The following is a 25,054-nucleotide window of genomic DNA, read 5'->3' on the forward strand; positions in this document are numbered from 1 at the left end:
CTGGCGAGTGACCTGATGTCCGCTTTATTTTGATCACAGAGAGCCTCCGACGGCTCTTGTGCTTATGTCGCCATCTAGTGGAAGCGAATGGAGATCCTCGGCTAGTAAAGTGTTTGACCTCACTCCAATACCCAGGACACCTGGGCTGGATTTAATAATAATTCCTCATGCTTAAATAGTGCTTTCCTGGACATTCCACTCAAATAGCTTTCCAGGTAATGGGGATCCCCTCCACCACCACCACCAGTGTGCAGCCCCACTTGGATGATGTGACAGCAGCCATAGTGCTCCAGTACGCTCCCCACACACCAGCTCTCAGTGGGGAGGAGAGCAGAGTGATGAAGCCAGTTCAGAGATGGGGATTATTAGGAGGCCATGATGGGTAAAGGCCAGGGGGAAATTTGGCCAGGATGCCAGGATTAACACCCCTACTCTTTTCGAGAAAAGCACTGGGATTTTTAATGACCACAGATGTTACAGTATGTCTCATCCACTGGACAATGCCTTTTTACAGTATCCCCGTCACTGTACTGGGGCATTAGGACCCACAAAGACTGCAGGGTGAGCGCCCCGTGCTGGTTCCTGAAACACCATTTCCAGCAACATCCAGGTACTGGCCAGGCTCACACGTGCAGTGGGTTGCCAGCTGTGAGCTGCAGGGTGATATGGCTGCTGGGTACCATGCCATCCCTGTCACAGGCTCATGCTGTAGAGGTGTCATGCTACTTGTCCAGAATCAAGGTTCTTTTCTCTCCTGCTTGGTGTATCAGTCACTCCGTTTCGTACTTGTGTTCTGGAGGTCCAGCTGTTCTCAGATTATTGCAGATGCTCCTTCTCACTCATTCTCTCTCTCTCTCTCCTTCACTCTCTTGCTCATTCTCTCACTGTCTCACCCTCTGTAGTGATGCAAGAAGACACAGGAGGCAGTGGGTCATTAAAATATAGAGTGAGGGTTTTAATAAATGATAGAAACCCACGATATGTAACACTTCAAAGCAGCACATTGGCACAAAGTCAGAAAAATAAGACAGCTCAGAAACCAAAACCCAGGTCCAAATAAATATACAAAATTAAAATGAAACGAGAAAACGAGGACAAATTAAAGAAACATTTAATTAAATAATATATAATCAACCAATAAATAATTACTGAAATAATGTACACCTTGGCAATAAATAAATACATAAATTCAGAACCAAGAAAGGAGAATTAAAAACATTGAAATCAAAAGGCACATTTATTTAAGATGTCAGGAAGGAGCCTGCAGGGAGTCTCTCCTTCAGTGTTCGGGGTGATGTCTGGTGTCTCAGTACGTGTGGGTTACCGCTGTGTCTCTCTGTACATCTGTCTGTCAGGAGTCTGTGTCTCTGGAATCGCAGGAGAAATGGGGGTGTGTTAGACTTTTCCTTTGTTGTGGTGGGAAAAAAAAGTGTGTGTTTTCCTCGGGGTCATGGGATTCCCCTGGGCAACGGTAAAGAAAGCGATTATTGGAGAGGTGTGGGTGTGTGTGTTGGAGGGGGGGTAGGGGGTGAGTGAGGGGCTCGGTTCAGACGGCCTCAACCTGGATTCCCCTAGGCAACCGCAGAGCAGCAGTGACTCCTAGGGTGCGGGGTGTGCTCCCTTCACGTGGGGTTCACGTCCGACAGTCCTGGGGGGCAGGACTGATGTGCTCTGAGATGGGTCTGGGGCTGTGCACAGCACGGGACATCCCATCCAGCGCGAGGCAGTGAAACACTGACCTTGTGCTCTCCCTGACACAGTGCACCACCTCCACAATCACAGCCTTGGCAGTCAATAATCAAAACTGAGAGCATTATGAATACATCAACCCATACAAAGCTCCTTGAAAATAATAATAATAATAATTCCATACAGTGTGAAAATTGTAATATCACCCAGACAGCCATACGTCTGGCCAGTGTCTGACAGCGGCCAGACTTGCTGCTTGTAGTTGGCAGTAGATTATCTTGTGACTCTACACTGTCCCACTTGGCCCATTCTTGCGTGAAAGTGTTTATTTCTAACGCTCCACATGTTGGACCAGCGTGTTACTCTGTCGTTCCGTCAGTCCGTCAGTGAGTCGCACTGTAGTTCTGTCAGTCTCTGTGTGTCAGGTAGTGGGTGTGTCACTCTAGTTCTGTCAGTGTGTCAGAGTGTGTCACTCTGTAGTTCTGTCAGTCTCTCAGTGTGTCAGGTAGTGGGTGTGTCACTCTAGTTCTGTCAGTGTGTCAGTGAGTCGCGCTGTAGTTCTGTCAGTCTCTCAGTGTGTCAGGTAGTGGGTGTGTCACTCTAGTTCTGTCAGTGTGTCAGTGAGTCGCGCTGTAGTTCTGTCAGTCTCTCAGTGTGTCAGGTAGTGGGTGTGTCACTCTAGTTCTGTCAGTGTGTCAGAGTGTGTCACTCTGTAGTTCTGTCAGTCAGTGTGTCATGCTGTACTTCTGTCAGTGTGTCAGAGTGTGTCACTCTGTAGTTCTGTCAGTCAATGTGTCAGTCCATGAGCATGTCAATCAGTGTGTCACTCTGTAGTTCTGTCAGTCAGTGTGTCAGTCCATGAGCATGTTAATCAGTGTGTCACTCTGTAGTTCTGTCAGTCAGTGTGTCAGTCCATGAGCATGTCAATCAGTGTGTCACTCTGTAGTTCTGTCAGTCAGTGTGTCAGTCCATGAGCATGTCAATCAGTGTGTCACTCTGTAGTTCTGTCAGTCAGTGTGTCAGTCCATGAGCATGCCAATCAGTGTGTCACTCTGTAGTTCTGTCAGTCAGTGTGTCAGTCCATGAGCATGCCAATCAGTGTGTCACTCTGTAGTTCTGTCAGTCAGTGTGTCAGTCCATGAGCATGTCAATCAGTGTGTCACTCTGTAGTTCTGTCAGTCAGTGTGTCAGTCCATGAGCATGTCAATCAGTGTGTCACTCTGTAGTTCTGTCAGTCAGTGTGTCAGTCAATAGCCAATATCATTAGTAAGTTTGACCAGTTTTGAGTTCATGTTGATTTCAGTCTTGGGGTCACAGGCTGCTGTCTCTGGAGGTGGGTTTGATGAAGACGCAGCAGCAGCCAGTTGCAGGCTGGTTATCTGCGTGTCGGCTGGGTACGGAAAACCACTTTTATATACGTGGACAAGGGGTGCAACTGTTCCCAAGGTCTGTAGAAAAATAAAAGAGACCTTTAAGACCGAATAAAAAGGAGCATTTGCTGTTGGAGGCGTCACTGCTGTGCTCTGAAACCTGTGTAAAAGAAGCTGTCTCTGTGTCGATGTAGGGTGTACTGTATCCAGAGGAATGTCAGTATAGGAATCCATGCGCTGCTCTGTCACACTGTGGAGGAAGCACCAGAGTGTGTGTGGGATCTTGCTAACTCTTCCACAGGACACACCTCCCACTGAACCCCGCTTCCCACTGGACCTGAGGAGGCCTGCAACCCCCCATTCCCGTATCGCTCGTGTCCGTAAGCAGGGTCCGAGCTCCAGGCATCTTCATATCTTCGGTCTTGGGTAGAGGTAGAGGAGCTCGGCTGATGAAGGCTGTTATCGCCGATTCCGTCGGCCCCGCCGATGTTCGGGCAGCGGTGTCTCCGCAACGCGGGCCCCCAGCTCTTTCGGATTCTCGGGGCCTGTTCTCCTGAGGGAGGACCGTCTGGGAGGCCGGGGGGATGCCAGGGAGCCGACCCGCCGCTGGTGAAGGTCCACGTCGGAGCTCCACGGCCTCTCCCAGCTTCCTGGCTGCTTTCTCCCACCACAGCCTTCAGTTCTTCTTGCGGCGCGGTTAAGAGCAAGAGCGTGAGAAGAGGGGAGGGAGGTCAAGATAACCAGCAGCCACTGCCGCAACACAAGCAAGCAGGGACGATCCCAGAATCCCACAGACCATCGCCCGGCTTTTTAACTGCAGGCAAAACCCCTGGCGTCGCGGTGGAGTGAAGACTGGAGGAATCGCTCTTACGCCAGCAGACAAATTCTTTCCTGTTGTGACTGGCTCCTCGTGGAGAGGAAGTGCTCGGCGAGGCGGCGGTGTGCGTCTTGCTAGCGCACAAGTTGTGACGGTGCTTCCGCTGGAACATGTTACACTTGATTTTCCGACTGTTTTTTTCCAAATCTTATTTTTGCGTTGTGCCTTTTCATGTTAGGCAGCACCGAGGCAGAGACGTTTCCTTGTTCAGCAACACGCTGACGCTGCCGTGTCGCTGCCGTGCACTGGAAGTGCTGAGCATCATGTGGGATTTGCTCCAGGGGTGATTTCTGCTTCAGCACAACTCTACCACCCCTGCACTGCCTCACCTGTACTCACCTGGCCAAGCTGCACTATACTCCATCACCACCTCAACTGCACAACTGCTCTATACTCCACACTACCTCATCTGTACACCTGCTGTATACTCCATCACCACCTCAACTGTACACCTGCGCTATACTCTGCACCACCTCAATTGTGCACCTGTGCGATACTCAACACCACCTCAACTGTATACCTGTACTATACTCCACACCACCTCAACTGTACACCTGCGCTATAGTCTGCACTACCTCAATTGTGCGCCTGCGCTATACTCCGCACCACCTCAACTGTACACCTGCGCTATACTCCATCCTCACCTCAACTGTACACCTGCGCTATACTCCACGCCACCTCAACTGTATACCTGTGCTATACTCCATCACCCCCTCAACTCTAATTGCACTATACTCTGCACTACCTCATCTGTATACCTGCGCTATACTCCACACCACCTCAACTGTGCACCTGTGCTATACTCCGCACTACCTCAACTCTAATTGCACTATACTCCACACCACCTCAAGTGTACACCTGCACTATACTCCACAACACCTCAGCTGTACACCTGCGCTATACTCCACACCACCTCAACTGTATACCTGCACTATACTCCTTGCCACCTCAACTGTGCACCTGTGCTATACTCCATCACCCCCTCAACTCTAATTGCACTATACTCTGCACTACCTCATCTGTATACCTGCGCTATACTCCACACCACCTCAACTGTGCACCTGTGCTATACTCCGCACTACCTCAACTCTAATTGCACTATACTCCACACCACCTCAAGTGTACACCTGCACTATACTCCACAACACCTCAGCTGTACACCTGCGCTATACTCCACACCACCTCAACTGTATACCTGCACTATACTCCTTGCCACCTCAACTGTGCACCTGTGCTATACTCCATCACCACCTCAATTCTAATTGCACTATACTCCACAACACCTCAACTGTACACCTGCGCTATACTCCACACCACATCAGCTGTACACCTGCACTATACTCCGCACTACCTCAATTGTGCACCTGCGCTATTATCCGCACTACCTCAATTGTGCACCTGCGCTATACTCCATCCTCACCTCGACTGTACACCTGCACTATACTCCACACCACCTCAACTGTACACCTGTGCTATACTCTGCACTACCTCAATTGTGCACCTGCGCTATACTCCATCCTCACCTCAACTGTACACCTGCGCTATACTCCACACCACCTTAGCTCTAACTGTGCTATACTCCATCACCACCTCAACTGTACACCTGTACTATACTCCGCACCACCTCAACTGCACACTTGTACTATACTCCACACCAACTTAACTGTAAACCTGCGCTATACTCTGCACCGCCCCAACAGTATTACATCTATGCTATACTCCCAACAGCTCAACTGTACACCTGCAATTAACTCCATGCCACTGATCTGTACCCTGCCCGCCTTGGATACTGAGGTTTGGGCAGACCTTCTTCCACATCAATTTAACAAGGATGCACCCCAAAACACAGCCAACAGCCCCAGAAGCCAAGCTGCCAGCTTCACTCCTTTCCACATGAACCACAGCTAGCTGGCTGAAGAGAGCAGGAGCTGTCCACCCCCAGCTCTGATTGGAGACTTGGGGGCGCAGGAAGAGACATGGGAAATGCTTCCCGGGCTACACACACACACATACTGTAGTTGCCTTCCCTTCCTGCATCTCCAGGACTCAGAGACACTAGGTGCCCTGCTTAAACACAATCACCTTCCCAAAAGACTTTATCTGCATCTCCAGGACTCGGAGCCACACTAGGCCCTCTGTTCTAAACAGTGTTGTTTCCTGTACAGCATGCTGGCAGTGCAGAGGCAGGAGAGGCACCTGGATGATCTCTTCCAGACATTTACCCCAGTAGTTGGCTTATACCACCCTTACACCTCACTTTACTGTTGTTCCTCCCATGGTTTTCTTTCTGCTTTGCCATGTCTCGACCACGACTCTGCTCCACTTCGCAAACACAAAGCTCTGCTGTTGCCACCACCCAGTAGTCCCTGCAGCGCCAGGCAAGTTCTGAACATCGAGCTCACGCTCCTTGAGGTATCCGCTGGGGGGCAGTTGGAAACCAGGCCCGGATCCTGGGGCAACAGAAGAGACACAACCGCGGCAGTATGTCACCGCCTTGGCCAGAGCTGCATCCAGCCACACATGGGCTCGGGGCTGAGATCAGGTGTCCGGAGGCAATAGGATTGTATGCTGGCTGAGGTAGCTGAAGATCTGGACCACGACTGGAGCGTGTCTTGGAAATGTCTCCACGGGACTTTCAACAGCAGTTGGCATTTGGTGATTGTGCACTTTTCCCCGTGACGTCTTCGATCTCGAACCCGTGTTCTGCTGTGAGCCCCTCTGGCATCTCTGCACTTCCTCTGTGCTCCACAAGGCCAAGGCAGTGATTGTGCCGAAACACGACTGACGCCAGGACATGCTGGTCAGAGGTGGGGCCACCCAGCGCTCCACTAATAGCAGAAATCGTGGATTATTCCAAACTCATACAAAAGAGTACAGCACACTCTGATGTGTCTCTGTGGCCAGATCTGTCCCCCTGTCTCTCTCTCTGTATCCAGATTGTGTCTCTCTGTATCTAAATTTGTCTCTCTCTCTGTGTCCAGGTCTATGTCTCTCTGTGTGTCCAGATCTGTCTGTCTCTGTGTCCAGATTTGTCTCTCTCTCTTTGTGTGTCTCCAGATCTGTCTCTCTCTGTGTCCAGATTCTCTCTCTCTCTCTCTCTCTCTCTCTCTCTCTCTCTCTCTCTCTCTCTCTCTCTCTCTCTGTGTCCAGGCCCATCCTTTGTCTCTCCCTCCCTCACTCTTTCCTCACGTTCTCATGCGTTTGGGGAGGATGTGTGTGTTTCTGTGTGTGCTTCAAATCATAACCTCAATCAACAGAACCAATCAATACATACAGAAAGAAATACTGCTGAGTAACTCAAACACCCTTTCGCTGTTGTGACCATTCTCCTGTTTTTTTGGAGGGGGAGGGGAAAACAACATTTAAAAAATAAAACGAATAATAGCGATAACAGTTATAATAATAACTTTCTTAAAAAAAGTTGCATTAACTCTATTCCCCCACCCCCACTCCAAATCTCCAAACAGCAGACTGGCGATCTGTCCACGTAAAACTCAGAAAGGTCCACCGCGCCTGTGGTCCGTACACACCCCCTGGGGTTGGTTGAGCTAGGGCTCAGGGCCTGAAGGCTTAACGGGGAATCAGCCTCAACCACACGGCTGGGAAGCCTGTTTCAGCCCCCTGCCACCCTTTGTGTAAACATTGGCTTCCGTCCCCAATCTGAAATCCCCTCTCTCTTGGTTTTTCGCCTGTGCACCCTAGTCAGCTGGGAACCGGGAGGCAGGGAAGGTGAGGGAGAGGCTAGGCTCACACAGGGTCAGGGTGAAGGTTCGGTTGCAGGGCGTGTGCACAGACTCAGGTGCGCGGGACCTCAGCCACGAATCGACAACTGCTCTTACACTACACTCCCCCCAAGACAAAACCCCAAAGGCAGCCCCCGCCCCCCCCCGCCCCCCCCAGCCTGCCCAGCCTCACCGCACGGCTTTGTGCCTGCCCCCACAGCAGCCACAGTGCTCTCCGCAGCGCAGGCAGGCCCGCAGGGGCAGGTAGCAGCACATACAGGGCACGACCAGCGACAGGGCCAGCAGGGCCAGCCAGCGGGCACAGCACAGGGCGTGGGGGCGGCACCCCCCCGAGCCGCCGCCGGCCCCGCCGCCGCCGCCGCCCTCGCCGCCGCCCCCGCCCCCCCCGGCGTCCTCCTCGCAGGAGCAGGGCTCCCAGAACTCGCCCTCCGAGTCCGACATGCAGTGGTACAGCAGGCTCTCCGCGCACCACACGCAGGTCCACTGGCGCAGGCAGCGCAGCGCTGGGTCCGGGGCGTCCCGGCAGCGGCCCCGGCCGTTGTCGGCGGCGCTGAAGACGGAGCGGCAGTAGACGCAGCGGGAGGAGGAGGAGGAGGAGCCGCCCGGCGGGGGGCGGGGCCCGGCGTGGTCCTCGTCGGCGCAGGAGACGGCGGCGTCCAGCGTGGGCGACAGGCCGCCCGCCAGGCCCAGCCCCAGGCCCAGCCCGCAGTCGCCGCCGCCGCCGCCCCGTTTCCGAGTCCGCGCGCGCGGGGTGGCCAGCGAGGTGTGGATGCAGCAGGGGGAGGGCGATCCTTTCCCGGGCTCGCGGGCCCCCAGGCCGGCGGGGCCGGAGGCGGGCGCGGCACCGACGGCGTTGGGCCCCGGTCCGCAGGTGGGCGAGGGCGTGGCGAGCCGGAGCGGGGGCTTGCTGTCCAGGGTCACGGCCACCTCGCTGCCCGCCGGGCCGCCCGCCAGCTCCTTCTCGAAACGCACCACGCACAGCTCCGCTTTGTCCTGCGCGCCGCTCCCGCCAACGCCCCCGCCGCCGCCCGCGGGCACGCCCAGAGTCCTGGCAGTCCCGGCCCGGCGGTAGTCCTCGTACCCGCGCGAGCCCCACAGGTCCTTGCAGGGGTCCAGGCTCTGCAGGTCCTTCTCCTCCAGCAGCGAGAGAGTCGGGGAGAGAGGGCTGAGGGGGGAGAGGGGCGGGGCCGGGGGCGGGGCCTGGGGCGGGGGCAGGGGAGGGGGCGGAGGCTGAGCGGGAGGCGGGGGCGCAGGGGGGTTAATGACAGCCGTCACGGGCGCAGGCTGGTGCTGCAGCGGGCGGGTGTGGATCTGAGGAACACAGAGAGAGAGGGTAGAGGGCAAGAAGGAGACAGAGGAGAATGTCGGAGAGCATGGCTCCTCTTTTGTACCAAGAAGCATTGCACAATTAGGCTGCTGGTGAAATCAGAGCTGATGGCCAGATGTATTTCTAGTTTGAATTCAGGTGTAGCATAAAGATAGTGTGAGCACAGTTGGTGCTGCTAGATGCAGATCTGCACACCAGGTGTGTTCACACACAGGGGCTCCAATAAGAGTCTGTAGGCTTGGGTAGAAATACTAATCTTGCATATTTCTGCTTGCTTACATATATACAGTAAGTCTTGCACCTAGGATGTCCTTTGGTATATCTCTCTCATATTCATATTCATTGCCCAAGATCACACTGAGCTACTGAGGTTTTCACTGCACAGTTTACATCAGCTGACAGTTCACGTGGACGCAAGTATCTACAATGTTTCTAGCTGAAGCGGACCATAAGCAGCAGAGAAATTGAACACAGAACCTGCAAAAGTTCTAGGTGTGATCATTGGGAATTATTATTATGACTTATTGAAGCATTGATAACGCGGGGATAGCAGTCAGTAGACTGGATGTGTCATTTTTTAACATGGAGAACATAAACTGCAGGACTTCACAGGGAGTGGGTGTTAAGAGTAGGAGTAACTCAAAGACACACTTTGAACTCAGAGTGGTGCAGCACATGTCATCTTATTCCCAGCTCTTTCCTAGTTTCCAGTAGGGTGTAGCAATAAGAAGGGCGCAATTACTGTTGGTGCACCCTGCTCCACCAGGAATAAAACAATGGGAAATAAAGGCAAAAATCGTCCTCTTCCGTAATCAATGTCAAGTATTTGCTCTCTAGCCCATCAATGGGTGGTGTCCATAGTAACAGGGGCATAGGCATCTTTACCTGTGCAGGGGTTGGCGTGGCAACGGTGTGTCCGGTTCCGTACCCATAATCCTCAGTGGCAGGGGGGCGCACAAAGCAGGTGGCGGAGGACTGGCTGGTCACTATGGTGGCAGGCCTGGGCAGCATCTCCTTTCGGCTGCTGGAGGACGACTCGCTGTCCTGGGACTGAGCGAGGGAGCGAGAGAGAGGGAAGGAGGAGAAGGAGTGAAACACACAGGGGACGAGAGAGGGAGGGGAGCAGGGGAGAAGAGAGCGAGGACGGGGAGATGGGGAGGCGGGACAGGGGAGGGTTGATGTACCGTGCTCAAGCCACACAATCTCAGAGAAAGAGGAGACAGAGACACGCATTCACAGAGCACCGAGGGAGAGAGTGACACAGAGCGACTCACGGCCAGGCCATCGTCTTCAGTGTCGCCCTCTTCTGGTGTGGAGGAGGAAGGGGAATCCGAGCCTGAGCGAGAGAAAGGGAGAAAGACAAAGACAACAGAGAAACAAAGTGAGAGGGAGCTGCCATTCCCTTTTCTAAGCACATGTCACCCCAGACTATGGGGAAAAGAGAGATCAGTTACCCCACATGCTGGGGTGAACAGAGGTCAGCGACCCCAGGCAGTAGAGTTATTACAGGTCACTGTTCCAGTGTCCAAAACAAACAGTAACACAGCTCACAGTTGCAGGCCTGGTGTTGTTCTTTCATCCATGCAATATGAGGTCACAGGGGGGCTGGAGCCTATCCCAGCAACCAATGAATGCAAGGCAGGATACACCCTGGAGAGGACGCCAGGCCATCACAGACACGCACACACTCACACCAGGGCCGGTTCTCCCAGAAGCCAATTAACCTACCAGCCTGTCTTTGGACTGTGGAAGGAAACCGGTGCTCCCAGAGGAACCCCACATGAACACGGGGAGATCATACAAACTCCACACAGACAGCACCCCAGGAATCGAACCCAGAGCCCCAGCACTGCCAGGCAGCAATGCTGACCACTGTGCCACCCAGCCTGGTTTCAGCCAGGTGTAAATACAGACACAATAAACAAAGATACAATAGAACAGATGCTGTGTGAAATAAACTCTTGCTTTTTCTCTCTTTTGCTTGCCCCCCCCCCACCTGCAGTACCCTTTTCATCCTGATGATGTAACTGTTGAGTCTTGCCTGTTGCTAACTTCTATTAGTAAAAATGGATTTAAGGCACCTATAGGACCTTAAGTATAGAGGTCTTTTGCATATCTGTCTATGGACCCCTTTCTGTACATCTCTGTTTCTTGCCCTGCCTCTGCTTCTCTTCTGCCTCCATGCTACCTTCCCCCTCTCCCTCTCTCATTTTATCTGTTGGTCTTCTTCACTCCCTCTGAACCCCTCTTTCTCTCCGCTCTCTCCCTCTGAGCCCTCCCCCCTCTTGGTGCAGCACCTCTGTCCAGCCTGTCGATGGCGCTGTGGAGCCCTCGCTCGAAGGAGACTGCGTCAGCAGGGCTCTGGAAGGTCAGGCCAAACTTCTTGTCCTGGACACGCCAGTGGTGGAAGATGGGGTTCACCTTGTTGTAGACCAGCCCTCTCTGCACAGCACACTCCAGCACGGGCTGAGGGAGACAGCAGGGGAGGGGGAAGCACCTGATTTTAACATCCAAGACACCAGGAATCCACACCCTCACATCATAATCAATACAACACCCTCACATCAATATACTACACATCATGATCAATACAACACCCTCACATCAAAATACTACACATCCTGATCGATACAACACCCTCACATCAATATACAACACAACACAATCAATACAACACCCTCACATCAATATACTACACATCATGATCGATACAACACCCTCACATCAAAATGCTATACATCATGATCGATACAACACCCTCACATCAATATAAAACACAACACAATCAATACAACACCCTCACATCAATATACTAAACATCACGATCAATACAACACCCTCACATCAATATACTACACATCATAATCAATACAACACCCTCACATCAAAATACTACACATCATGATCGATACAACACCCTCACATCAATATACTAAACATCATGATCAATATAACACCCTCACATCAATATACTAAACATCATGATCAATACAACACCTCACATCAATATACAACACAACACAATCAATACAATACCCTCATGTCAATATACAACACATCATAATCAATACAACACCATCATGTCAATATACAACACAACACAATCAAGTAGCACACACGCAGCGCTCTCTGTGAGCAAGTGGACCAGGAATGACATCCTGATCCTGGCGTCCAGATATCAGTCACACCCTTACGGACGTGGCGCTCGTATGTACAGTGAGAAAGAGCTCTTCTGGGGACCCAGGCTGTCATTGCTTCTCCTAGTGCTGATGTCACACACAGCGGACCTAGCTCTGGACACACCGCCAGCACTGCCCCACAACCACATCAATCTCCTCTGGAACGAACCCTGCTGCTTTTCTCTGGGCTGTCGCCAATACTTTCAGGTCCCTCCTACACAGCGGTGGCCCGAGCTCTGTGTGGGGCTCCAGATGTGCTCGACCCAGCGCCACACACACAGAGACACACACGCACACTCACCGCCCGGTCCCTGAGCCGCTCCCCCCGGATGATGTAATCTCTCCGCCCCCTGTCCTCCAGGCTCCGCCCCTTGCAGATGATCACGTGGCTCAGGCCACCGCCCCCCAGGGGGACCCAGCCCCCACTGGAATCATCGCGGGTCATCACCACTGCACGAACCCGCACCACACTGGGACAGAGAGAGACAAGGGCTACCTGAATGATTCTGGTAATATGTACCCTGCAGTGAAGATGACCGCAGATGGGAGTTAAGTTGGATAAAAGCATTAAAAAATATATATACGGTATATGGAAAGAAAGACACATGGCATGCATTATAAGGCAGACACAGGATAATACACTGTACACACTGCACTGAAAGAGAAAGACAGGTTAATACACACTGCACACACTGCACTGCAAGAGAAAGACAGGTTAATACACACTGCACACACTGCACTGCAAGAGAAAGACAGGTTAATACACACTGCACACACTGCACTGCAGGAGAAAGACAGGTTAATACACACTGCACACACTGCACTGCAAGAGAAAGACAGGTTAATACACACTGCACACACTGCACTGCAGGAGAAAGACAGGTAAATACACACTGCACACACTGCACTGCAGGAGAAAGACAGGTTTATACACACTGCACACACTGCACTGCAGGAGAAAGACCGGTTAATACACACTGCACACACTGCACTGCAAGAGAAAGACAGGTTAATACACACTGCACACACTGCACTGCAGGAGAAAGACAGGTTAATACACACTGCACACACTGCACTGCAGGAGAAAGACAGGTTTATACACACTGCACACACTGCACTGCAGGAGAAAGACTGGTTAATACACACTTCACACACTGCACTGCAAGAGAAAGACAGGTTAATACACACTGCACACACTGCACTGCAGGAGAAAGACAGCTTAATACACACTGCATACACTGCACTGCAGGAGAAAGACAGCTTAATACACACTGCACACACTGCACTGCAGGAGAAAGACAGCTTAATACACACTGCACACACTGCACTGCAGGAGAAAGACAGGTTAATACACACTGCACACACTGCACTCAGGAGAAAGACAGGTTAATACACACTGCACACACTGCACTGCAAGAGAAAGACAGGTTAATACACACTGCACACACTGCACTGCAGGAGAAAGACAGGTTAATACACACTGCACACACTGCACTGCAGGAGAAAGACAGGTTAATACACACTGCACACACTGCACTGCAGGAGAAAGACAGGTTAATACACTGTGGGTTCTGACAAGACCAGGCTACTTGTTTGGTAGCACTGCACTTTACAACAATTTACTTTGGTGTACTGAGACAAAAACAAAGAAAAGAAGAACAGCAAGTCGCAGAAAACTTGCAAACAAAATGTACACCCATGATATAATGATGAGGAAACATGAAAAATTCCTAAAGGGTTAAGAGTTACACTGGCACACTGACATACCAAACCAGCAGTGAGGAGAGCTCACACTCTCCTCTGCCCTGGGACAAGCTGCCACCTCCACAGAGGCTTAGATGAGATTAACATTGCAGGGAGGAGCAAGAAGTCTCCAGTGGACAACACTACACAATCGCAGGCACCCTGGAAAGACCCAAGGAAACCCTGGCTAAATGGAGCCCACCCAAAGCCAGTAGCACAGGACTACTCACACACTGGACCAGTGATCTCTGGACTGTAGGGTTACAACAGGACACAGACTGGACCAGTGATCTCTGGACTGTAGGGTTACAATATGACACAGACTGGACCAGTGATCTCTGGACTGTAGGGTTACAATATGACACAGACTGGACCAGTGATCTCTGGACTGTAGGGTTACAACAGGACACAGACTGGACCAGTGATCTCTGGACTGTAGGGTTACAATATGACACAGACTGGACCAGTGATCTCTGGACTGTAAGGCTACAACAGGACACAGACTGGACCAGTGATCTCTGGCGGGGATGGGTTACAATAGGACACAGCCCAGACAAAGGATTATGGGAATCTGGAACAAGTGGCCCAGGCATTTTGTTGAAACTTATAACCTGGGATTCTTCAACAAAATGAACAAGATCTACAGATCATTTACTGCAGCTAGTAATCAAAACAGAGAATATTACATTTCCAGTTATCATGACACAAGGAGTCTACCTCATGTCATGCTACCCTCACATTACTGAAACCCTTATGTTCACATCTAGAAGGTCCCAAGACACATACAAGGCTTTTATTTATATAAATAAATCAGCCGTTAACACCATTAAACCATGCTATTCAATGGTCTAGACTTGAATAGTGTAGGTTGATCTTATACTTTGTCCAACAGATTATGAAGAGTGAGGGCAAACTGTCTTAAATCAGAGCAGCTTTGTTCTCCACTGGGTTGCCTCAGGGCTGTGTGCTGTCCCACATCCTATACACTCGCTATACACACAGCTGCAGAAGCCCATTGGAGAAACAGACACTTCATTAAGTTAGCTGAGGACTCTGTCATTGTCCACGCCCTCCAAGACATACACACTGATCACGGGCCTGTGGTGCGGTATTGTGTTGAACGGTGGAGCAACTCCTTCCTTCAACCTCAGGTGTCAGAAACCAAAGACATGATCATTGATTATAGAAAGCAACCACCAGCCACAAAAGCAACAGTCACTCAGGAGCAAGAAATTTAAATGGGCAAAAATGACCGATATCTCGGCACTGCTGTTGATTACAAACTAACCTTTGAGGAAAACATGGATGTCGTATGTAAGACAACCCAACAGCGACTGTTCTTCCCAGGAACACTCCACTCTTTTAAATGTGTGTACTACAGCATCGACTCTATTCTATAGAACTTACACTGAATCTGTTCAAAGATTTAATACAAGTAGTAAAAACACACTGAGCAGGATTGTGATGGCAGCCAGAGACATATCAGGGCACAATAGCTACAGCTGTCAGACATCTATGTCAAACAAACTGCAGAAGGCGATGTTATCACTGGCTGTCGTGACCACCCCTTGAACAGAGAATCTGTGCTCCTTCCTTCTGGGCAGAGATACTGTAGACCACTTAGATTCAAGTGCAAGTGAACCAAGTTATCTTTTATTCCCATGCCAATTAACCAATTGGACAATTAACAGTGTATTTTTCTCGTTTGTTAAAATGCTCATGTTGGGTTCAATGTATTCTGTACTGTGTTGTGTCGTTTGCCTGCCTGCAAAGCTGGGACAATAAAGGAAAGTTATAGTAATAAATTAAAGAAATGAAGGGCACCGGTAACATAATCGTGCAACAATGAATAAAAAAACTTTACATTTCTCACAGACATCGCTGCCATTTTGTAGCCTCCTTGTGTCCTCCTTTAAATTCAGAACAGGAGACACCTAGATATGACATCACTCCAGCTTTCCCATGTCGACCTGCCGTTTCCTGCCTGATGCCATCAGTTCACAGTGCGCTCGGCTTGCAGCCATCAGCTGACATTGCGCTCTGGAAATCACACAGCACTACTCACAGGAAGTCATGTTTCTACTTCCTGTGCGAGTGCTGTTGCAGGATTCAGCTTCTGAGAACTGATGTCACAATCAGGGTGGCTGCAATATGAAGCGACTATCAGGCCTGTGTTTTTATTGCGGTTGGCTCAACCAGCAGACCAGACGGAGAGGCGAGCAGTGCAGGAAAATGCCTTACATATATCCAAGGATTTTAATGAGGCCGTGGGTGATGAACTTTCTATTTTTTATCCATTAACATGGTAAATTTGCACAGCGATGTGGAAACCTGGCATTGGTTGTCCACAGTGTTTCTCCTCCTGAGCTGTTGCTCTCTGAGCCTCCACTTCCTCACTACAATTCACTGTGTTTCACCATGATTTCACTGCCTCACTATACTTTAGTGTGTTTCACCATGATTTTACTGCCTCACTACAATTCACTGTGTTTCACCATGATTTCACTGCCTCACTATACTTTAGTGTGTTTTTACCACAATCTCACTGTGCTTCAACCCACTTTACTGTGCTTTTACCACAATCTCACTGTGCTGCACCACACTTTACTGTGCTTTTACCACAATCTCACTGTGCTTCAACCCACTTTACTGTGCTTTTACCACAATCTCACTGTGCTGCACAACACTTTACTGTGCTTTTACCACAATCTCACTGTGCTTCAACCCACTTTACTGTGCTTTTACCACAATCTCACTGTGCTGCACCACACTTTACTGTGCTTTTACCACAATCTCACTGTGCTTCACCACACCTTACTGTGCATTTACCACAATCTCACTGTGCTTCACCCCACTTTACTGTGCTCTTACCACAACCTCACTGTGCTTCACCCCACTTTACTGTGCTCTTACCACAACCTCACTGTGCTTCACCACACTTTACTGTGCTTTTACCACAACCTCACTGTGCTGCACCACACTTTACTGTGCTCTTACCAAAGGAGGCTCCCTCCAGCCTCAGATCCAAGGAACACTTCAGGGGAAAAACTGGGGACACATTTAACAGAAGGTCTTTCATGCAGCAAGCCACAGAACACTTCTCCTCCCTCTGTCCTTTCCAGCACTGCTCGCTGTCTACAGCACACACCACCAATCACTCTGCCTGCCATCGTGCTCGTCGTCCTCCAAGGGGACATACTGTCACAACCACGAGCGACCTGCAGCAAACCTCCTGCTTCCTGCAGAGGTCTAATTCTGCATCTGTAACAGGTGACTCATTAAGATTAAGATCACTTTATTGGCCATATACACTTTCTTCCATGAGGAACTTTTCGCATACCCCAGCTTGCTCTCCCTGGCTGGCTCTGTGGCTCAGGATCTGCGCCTGTGGCTGGAAGGTTGCAGGTTCAAATCCCGCGGCCGGCAGAGGAATCCTACTCCGTTGGGTCCCTGAGCAAGGCCCTTAACCCCAGCTGCTCCAGGGGTGCCGTATAAATGGCTGACCCTGCGCTCTGACCCTCTGACTCCACATATGCCGTTGTTAATCACCTGATGGGCCTCTCACCTCCTTTCGCCCGACTCTGCTTCCTAGTTAGAACACTGAAACTCTGCTAATTAGCAAACAAGCCCAAACTGTCACAATTCACAAGTGACGGTGATCTCTGGTGCAGCTCGTTTTGTTCCCCAGAGAATGGAAATGCTGTTTGGATGCCATGTATAAAATCATAAATGTGTTTAAAACCATGGTAAATAATGATTAAGAATCATGTACAGCAAAATACTCCTGTTTCAATAGGAGCTACAGTCCCAGTACAGTAGAACAGTCCTGTTACAATAGGAGCTACAGTCCCAGTACAGTAGAACAGTCCTGTTACAGTAGGAGCTACAGTCCCAGTGCAGTAGAACAGTCCTGTTACAATAGGAGCTACAGTCCCAGTACACTGGGACAGTCCTGTTACAATAGGAGCTACAGTCCCAGTACAGTAGCACAGTCCTGTTACAATAGGAGCTACAGTCCCAGTGCAGAAGAACAGTCCTGTTACAGTAGGGGCTACAGTCCCAGTACAGTAGAACAGTTCTGTTACAATAGGAGCTACAGTCCTGTTACAATAGGAGCTACAGTCCCAGTACAGTAGAACAGTCCTGTTACAATAGGAGCTACAGTCCCAGTACAGTAGAACAGTCCTGTTACAGTAGGGGCTACAGTCCCAGTACAGTAGAACAGTCCTGTTACAATAGGAGCTACAGTCCCAGTACAGTAGAACAGTCCTGTTACAGTAGGAGCTACAGTCCCAGTGCAGTAGAACAGTCCTGTTAGAGTAGAGGCTACAGTCCCAGTACAGTAGAACAGTTCTGTTACAATAGGAGCTACAGTCCCAGTACAGTGGAACAGTCCTGTTACAGTAGGAGCTACAGTCCCAGTACAGTAGAACAGTCCTGTTACAACAGGGGCTACAGTCCCAGTACAGTGGAACAGTCCTGTTACAACAGGGGCTACAGTCCCAGTACAGTAGAACAGTCCTGTTACAATAGGAGCTACAGTCCCAGTACAGTAGAACAGTTCTGTTACAATAGGAGCTACAGTCCCAGTACAGTAGAACAGTCCTGTTACAATAGGAGGTACAGTCCCAGTACAGTGGAACAGTCCTTTTACAACAGGGGCTACAGTCCCAGTACAGTAGAACAGTCCTGTTACAATAGGAGCTACAGTCCCAGTACAGTAGCTCAAACACACCGACACTGTACCAGACTGCGCAGAAGACGACAAGTGCCTGAAGTGAGATTGTTTTTAGATGTGGAATTACTAAGTAAAGATGATCAGAACACGTCAACACAAGGATTGCCACCGTCTTAGATGCTCAAGCTTTAGGAATCTTAACCCTCTGGAATTTGATGTAAGAAGCCCTTTAAGCACAGTGGCCCACACGGACGAGCACAACCCAGACAGAGGAGGCTCTTGCGTTTATTCTACCGGTGTGTTTCTTAGACGACTACAGCGCGATGCGACTCCAGCCTGCGAGTCTCGCTCGCGCATCGCTAGTGCAGCGAGGGCTGCGCGAGGGTGGATGGGGTTTTTTTTTTTGTGAATGGGGGGTCACGTGATCGGGACCAAGCGTTATTCCAACTTTAATAATCGAGCCGTCCTAACACCCGAACGGCCAGAGATCTCGCAGCGGTTGTGAAACGCGCCCATAGGTGAACCTCTCCTCGACTTATATCGCGCAGTGAGGTTTCTGTCTTTAGTCAGACGACGGATATCGACAGTACTTGAGAATGCAATTGTTTAAAATTAAAAATCCCCATTTTCATGGAAAGGAGAAGATGCGCGGCCCATCGGGAGCTCAGACGGGACTGCGCTCGGAGACAGTATAAACCCAGCCCGAGCCCGAGCCCGAGCCCTGTGACCACACGAACCGGCACCGGCCCGGGCCGGAGCGCTACACCGAGCACACCCCACGGCGGGATGAACAGCCCTGGAGCGGGGCGGGTGCGGTCCTCAGAGGCGTCTCAATCTCAGTCACGGATATTCCTGTCATCCGCCCGAGCGTCTTCCCTGGCCGCCCGGCCGCTCGCGCCTCGCGCCTCGCGCGCACGCACGGCACGGACTCACACCCAGGCGGCCCCGCTATTTTATGAATGAAAACGCGACGCGGAGCAGAGCGATTCAGAAACGCGTCCCCTCGGCGTTCCTTGCATATTCGGCCGAGACGCGTCCATGTATGTGTGTGTGTGTGTGCGCGTGTGTGTGTGCCTGTGTGGGGTTGTGTGGTATTTGAGGAGGGGGGGAGCAGGAGAGGAGAGAGAGAGAGAGAGAGAGAGAGAGTCGGAGGGAGGGAAGAGAGAGAGAGAGGTGTTGGGAGAGGGGGAGGAGGTGGGAGAGAGAGCGGCAGGGAGAAAAAAAAAAGATCAAATTCCATTCATAAAGTTTGGCTTTAAAAAATCATAATGAAACCGAGGGACTCGTTGAGAAAAACAAAAAAATCCCGTCGACGGCGCCTGCCCCCCCTCCTCCCCTCACTATCACCCACACCCGCCGGCGAGCTCCCGCCGTCACCGCGGCGGAAGGGCGCTCGTAAACCCGAGAGTGGGCAGAAAACCAATACAATGATTAAAAAAAAAACACACACAACAAAATCGCCATATTCTAGCCGCTTCGACAGCACCGTGCGAACATGCCCCGACAGCAATAGGGACGGTGGTGAGAGAGCTGTCGCCGTTCGTCTCGATTTCCAGCGGTTTCCTACCGCTAAACCCAGACTACCGTAAAGGTTTGTACCTGTCTCATCATACGGCACTGATGCGTAGCTGCTATTTAACAAAACGTCAATAATATTGCAGTTGCCATCTCTACATGACGGCTGAACCCACATCTGTCCGCTCTGTTTCTGTGGACGCCGGGTGGGTGAATATCTTTCATCTATGACTGAGCCGGGGTGATTTTCTGAACATGTATACGTGTGTCTGTTTGTGTGTGCGCGTATATGTGTGTGTGTGTGAGAGAGAGAGAGAGAGAGAGTGTGTGTGTGTCAGTGAAACTGTTGGAAATAACGCAAAATATTGTCTGGCGAAAGACGACCGTCTCACTCGTCTGATTTTATTTTGTGTTTTTAAAAAAAGGGGAAAAAAACCTCGAGACTCACTCGCGCTCCATTGCTCGGTGTCGCCCGCCGCCTCGAGCTCGCTGCCCCCCGGTCTGATGTATGCTTCCTTTCCCCCCTCGCGCTCTCTCTCTCCCTCTCTCACGAGCGAGCACACGCGCAGCCCTCTCTCTCGCTCTCTCTCTCGCTCTCTCTTTCTCGCTCTCCTCTCAGCCGCTCATGTCTTTATCTTCTTCCCTTTCTCCCATCTTTCATGTCCTCTCGCCGTGCATCAGGAAGGGGCTCCGGCGCGCAGCAGCCATTTTCCGCTCGCCGCGGCAGCATCCTCCCTCCCTCCCTCCGTCTCTCTCCCTCTCTCTCTCTCTCTGCCTCGCTCTCTCTCTCCCTAATCACTCCCTCCCTCCTTCACCTCTTCCCTGCCTGCGCCTGCCGGTTTCCCTTCAAACTGTGTTTCCCGAACACCGGACTCGGACAGACGGACTGAAGGACCGACAGGGCTCACGGGCCGGCTGTGTGACTGACGGGCTGACCGCATACAAGCTGCGTGAAGACACCCCAAAACACACACACACACACACTAATTGACTGCAAGACACCGCCACTGTTACAGACTACGTAAAAAGGCAGATCAGCCCACCAACACACTCTGTGCATTAAGACACACACACTGACTGACCTACTGACTGACAGTACACCCGTACTCCCACACACTGCTCACACACACCGACTAATCGATTGCCGGATACTATTAAAGATTTAATAACAGCGCACAAAGCAACACACCTTCAGAAACACAGAGACAGGCAAGCACGTACACACACTCACACCACACACATCCACACACCACACACATACAAACACACTCACACAATCGCACACCCTCACACACACCACAGACTCACTCATGCACACACTCACACCAAACACACATTCATGCACTAATACACACACTAACATACGCTCAGTCATACACACAATCACACACACCACACACATTCTCCCCCACACACACAAACTCACACACACACACACACACACAAACTCACACACACACACACTAACTCACACTCACACAAACTCACACACACACACACACACACACACTAACTCACACACACACACACTAACTCACACTCACACACCAGAGGTTCTGGCCGAGACTGCTCACCCGGCAGAGGCCGGAGGAAAGTTTTCGCGGGGAACCGGGCTGTGTCCGGGTGTGGACAGACAAACTGCTGAATTTCTGGAGGCGAGGCAGGAGGCCTGACAGGTGACGTATGAACGGTCAAACTCACACCTCTGCCTCCGAGGGGTCCGCGAGAAAGCCCGTCTCGGACACACTCCCTGTTCGTCCGCGCTGCGCTGCGTGGGAGCTGTCCGCTGTCTGCGGTGCTGAAAGGCCCCTACAGGTTTTTTTCCACTTCCTTTCCGGCAGAATGTGGACGGGAGTCCTCTCAGCACACTTAAACATCTGTGTTAATGGGCGGGGGTCCGAGACGGCCACGGCGCCCCGAGAGGAGAGGGCTTTCAGCACCACGGAGAGCTCCCCCACGCCCGCGGCGCGCTGACACGCGGAGACGCAGCCCGCATGGGCCAGCGCTGAGGACCCCCTCTCCTCGGGCGGGTGAAGCCCCCGCCAGCACCGGGATCTCCCTGGGTGGGTCTCTGTGAGCCCCCCGACCGCAGGGGGGACTGGATTACCGGGCTCGGCGGCCACTCATCTCACGGCTGTCGCGTATAACATGCGGGAATCCCAGCAGCCAATGAGCCACAGGGAGACGAACCACTGGGGAAAGAACACCGGTGTTTTTCGCCCCTGAGCCCTGAAAGGGCGCTTGTACGGCACGGAGGGGCTTCTGCGGTCGCCCCCTCCCCGCGTGCTGTTTACAAACCCAGGCCGGACGCCGACCTCGTGGGAGAAGCTGGGTGGCGCCGCGAGGCAGCGGTGGTCCCGCCCTGGGGGGGGGGGGGGGGGTGTCCGGGCGGTGGCGCAGATCTGCCGAGAGGAGGGGGGCAGGACGAGGAAGGAGGGACGAGGAAGGAGAAGAACACACGCATATAGCGCGCTTCCAAATAAATCATCTCAAAACGCTTTCAACTGCAGTCAAGACACGGCTCGCCGTCCAATAAAACGACAGAAACGGACATGTACTGTAAAGCACAAAGCGGATGTGCAAACAAAATGAAAACGATTAAGAAAACGTCTTTGGGGGGGGGGGGGGGGGGGATAATTATTAGATTCCGTGTAATAAACACCACCCAGGTGTGGCGATATGACACCACGGGACCTGGGAGGGAGGCTGTCGCGGACAGAAGGTCAGAATCCCAGCCCAGGAGGGTGTCTGTCGTGTCGTGTCGTGACGTGTCGTGTCGAACTGTAGGAATGAGCCAGCGCGCTCGGCCGGTCTCCGAGGAGAGAGCGACACGGGAGTCGAACTGCAGGCGTGCGGCACCGCGGCAGGGATAACTTCAGCCACGACAGTGCCCGAAAAACAAGTAATCCGCTAAAAATAAATATCTGTCACGGACGACGACCCCGTTTCAAAACACCGGGAGGGAGGGGGGGGGTCGGTACCGACAGACCCGTCACTGCGGCCGGCGCGCGTGGGGTCCCGGGGCGCCTCTGTTTTCATTCGAAACGGCTCCCCGAGCGATAACGGACGCGTTTGCTTTCCAAACTTTTCGTGTGTCTCTCCGCCGCGGAGGGAGACTCGTGAGAGGAAACAGCCTCAAGTTTACTCGTGATCCGCTCCACCTCCGGCCTCAATCAGCCCCCCCCACCCCCCCACCCCTGCCCGGACAGGACCCCCGCCTTCCAGCGACCGGCGGCCAGAGCTTGAGGTAACCGGCAGGAGGCGCTGTAGCTGGGCGGGGTCGGGGTCGTGGAAATGGACGGCAATCCGCAAAGATAACTGAATTACTCCCCGACAATGAACCGTACATTATTCGCTACCTGCGGGAATATTGAAAGACGCGCTTATACTAGAATTAGCCTGTAGACTAACGTTGAGACACAGTCGTTTATTGTAATGACCGGTTCACTTTACGTTGGGGGCTGACGCAGTTAAGTACAATATAGTCTCATCATTACCCGATAGCAGAACCCGTGGTAGGAGATTCGTAGCAGTTTTCTGCCTTGAGAACTTAGGGAATTGTGTACCAATTTGGGGGGAATAGGAGTTGCCGTTTACGACGGTTATTTAAACGTGTTTAGATCATGCCCATTTCCAAGGCAACTCAAGTTTTTTTACAGTGTTAAAAATAGTGCAGAAACAATTGGAATGTTATAAACAAGAAGTTAAATATTAAATAATTTGACAATATGTAATAATAAATGCAAAGTTATAATTAATCACAGGCTGTAAGTAGCAGTAGCTGTAGCAGGAATAGCATGACTGGCTGTAATAGTACCAACTGCAGCAGGAACAACAGTAACTACAGTATGAATAGCAGCAACAGCAGTAATAGCAGCAGTGGCAGTAACTGTAGCAGGAATAGCTGTAGCTGGAATAGCAGTAGTGGCAGTAACTGTAGCAGGAATAGCTGTAGCTGGAATAGCAGTAGTGGCAGTAACTGTAGGAGGAATAGCTGTAGCTGGAATAGCAGTAGTGGCAGTAACTGTAGGAGGAATAGCTGTAGCTGGAATAGCAGTAGTGGCAGTAACTGTAGGAGGAATAGCTGTAGCTGGAATAGCAGTAGTGGCAGTAACTGTAGCAGGAATAGCAGTAGTGGCAGTAACTGTAGGAGGAATAGCTGTAGCTGGAATAGCAGTAGTGGCAGTAACTGTAGCAGGAATAGCTGTAGCTGTAGCAGGAATAGATATACTAATCATAACAGTAGTTACGTTGTGATAGTTTATTGGTCACAGTGCCACACCTACCAATATTGTACAACTCAAAATGCCCAGTATCTGAGGTCTGCTAACATCACAGTTCCCAGGACAGCGGTGTTGCTCTCCGTGCGGCGGTGACGAGCCGTGTCCTCCCCTGTCTCACTTTCAGCAGGACTCTCACGGAGCCGGGCGCACTGTAATGGAGATACCGCGCACATCGCTGAGGTAACTGCCGGCTCGCGAAGGGTCCCAGATACCTCACCCAGGCCTCTCCTGCGAGAGCACACCCGGAGCTGTGCCAGCAGCGCCAGACAGGACGCCCCACAGGCCCCAGAGGCGATCGATAGCCCCAGACAGGGAGGTGTTGAAAGGGCTGCAGGCTCTCAGATCCAATCAGCCTCCATTTCCCTGCAACGCCTTCAGCTCAGATTCCCATAAGTCATCCCTCCCAAGACACAAACACTCACGCATTTGGAGTTACCGGAGCTGTCAGGTATCCAACACGGAGACCTCTTCCCTTAACCTGGCTCTTAAGTAAAACTCAATTCTGCGGCTCTGTGCAACAATACTTAACGTCCAGGAACACTTAAGGGGAAAATGAAGTTGAGGGTGTTTTATGCCACTGAGCTGAAGAACCAGTTAAGTAAAGGCTCTTCTAAAGAAGAAGGTTTTGAGTCTGGATTTGAAGGAGTTTA

At 51.5% G+C, this 25,054-nt stretch overlaps 1 protein-coding gene across 1 annotated transcript; it reads right to left on the reverse strand.

The window, feature by feature from the left end:
• Nucleotides 1-7,847: 7,847 nt before the first annotated feature.
• On the reverse strand, nt 7,848-24,830 carry spred3 (sprouty related EVH1 domain containing 3). Its single transcript, XM_088911216.1, has 11 exons — nt 24,827-24,830; nt 24,523-24,632; nt 23,317-23,391; nt 22,816-22,963; nt 22,254-22,483; nt 21,823-22,091; nt 12,487-12,655; nt 11,304-11,472; nt 10,269-10,342; nt 9,892-10,050; nt 7,848-8,990 (listed from the first exon to the last, which is right to left on the reverse strand). The coding sequence occupies exons 1-11, from the start codon at nt 24,828-24,830 to the stop codon at nt 7,848-7,850; spliced, it is 2,550 nt and encodes an 849-aa protein (XP_088767342.1).
• Nucleotides 24,831-25,054: the final 224 nt, after the last annotated feature.

Source organism: Atractosteus spatula, chromosome 3 (genome assembly GCF_055471065.1).
Source record: "Atractosteus spatula isolate fAtrSpa1 chromosome 3, fAtrSpa1.hap1, whole genome shotgun sequence".
Classification (NCBI taxonomy): Eukaryota; Metazoa; Chordata; class Actinopteri; order Semionotiformes; family Lepisosteidae; genus Atractosteus; species Atractosteus spatula.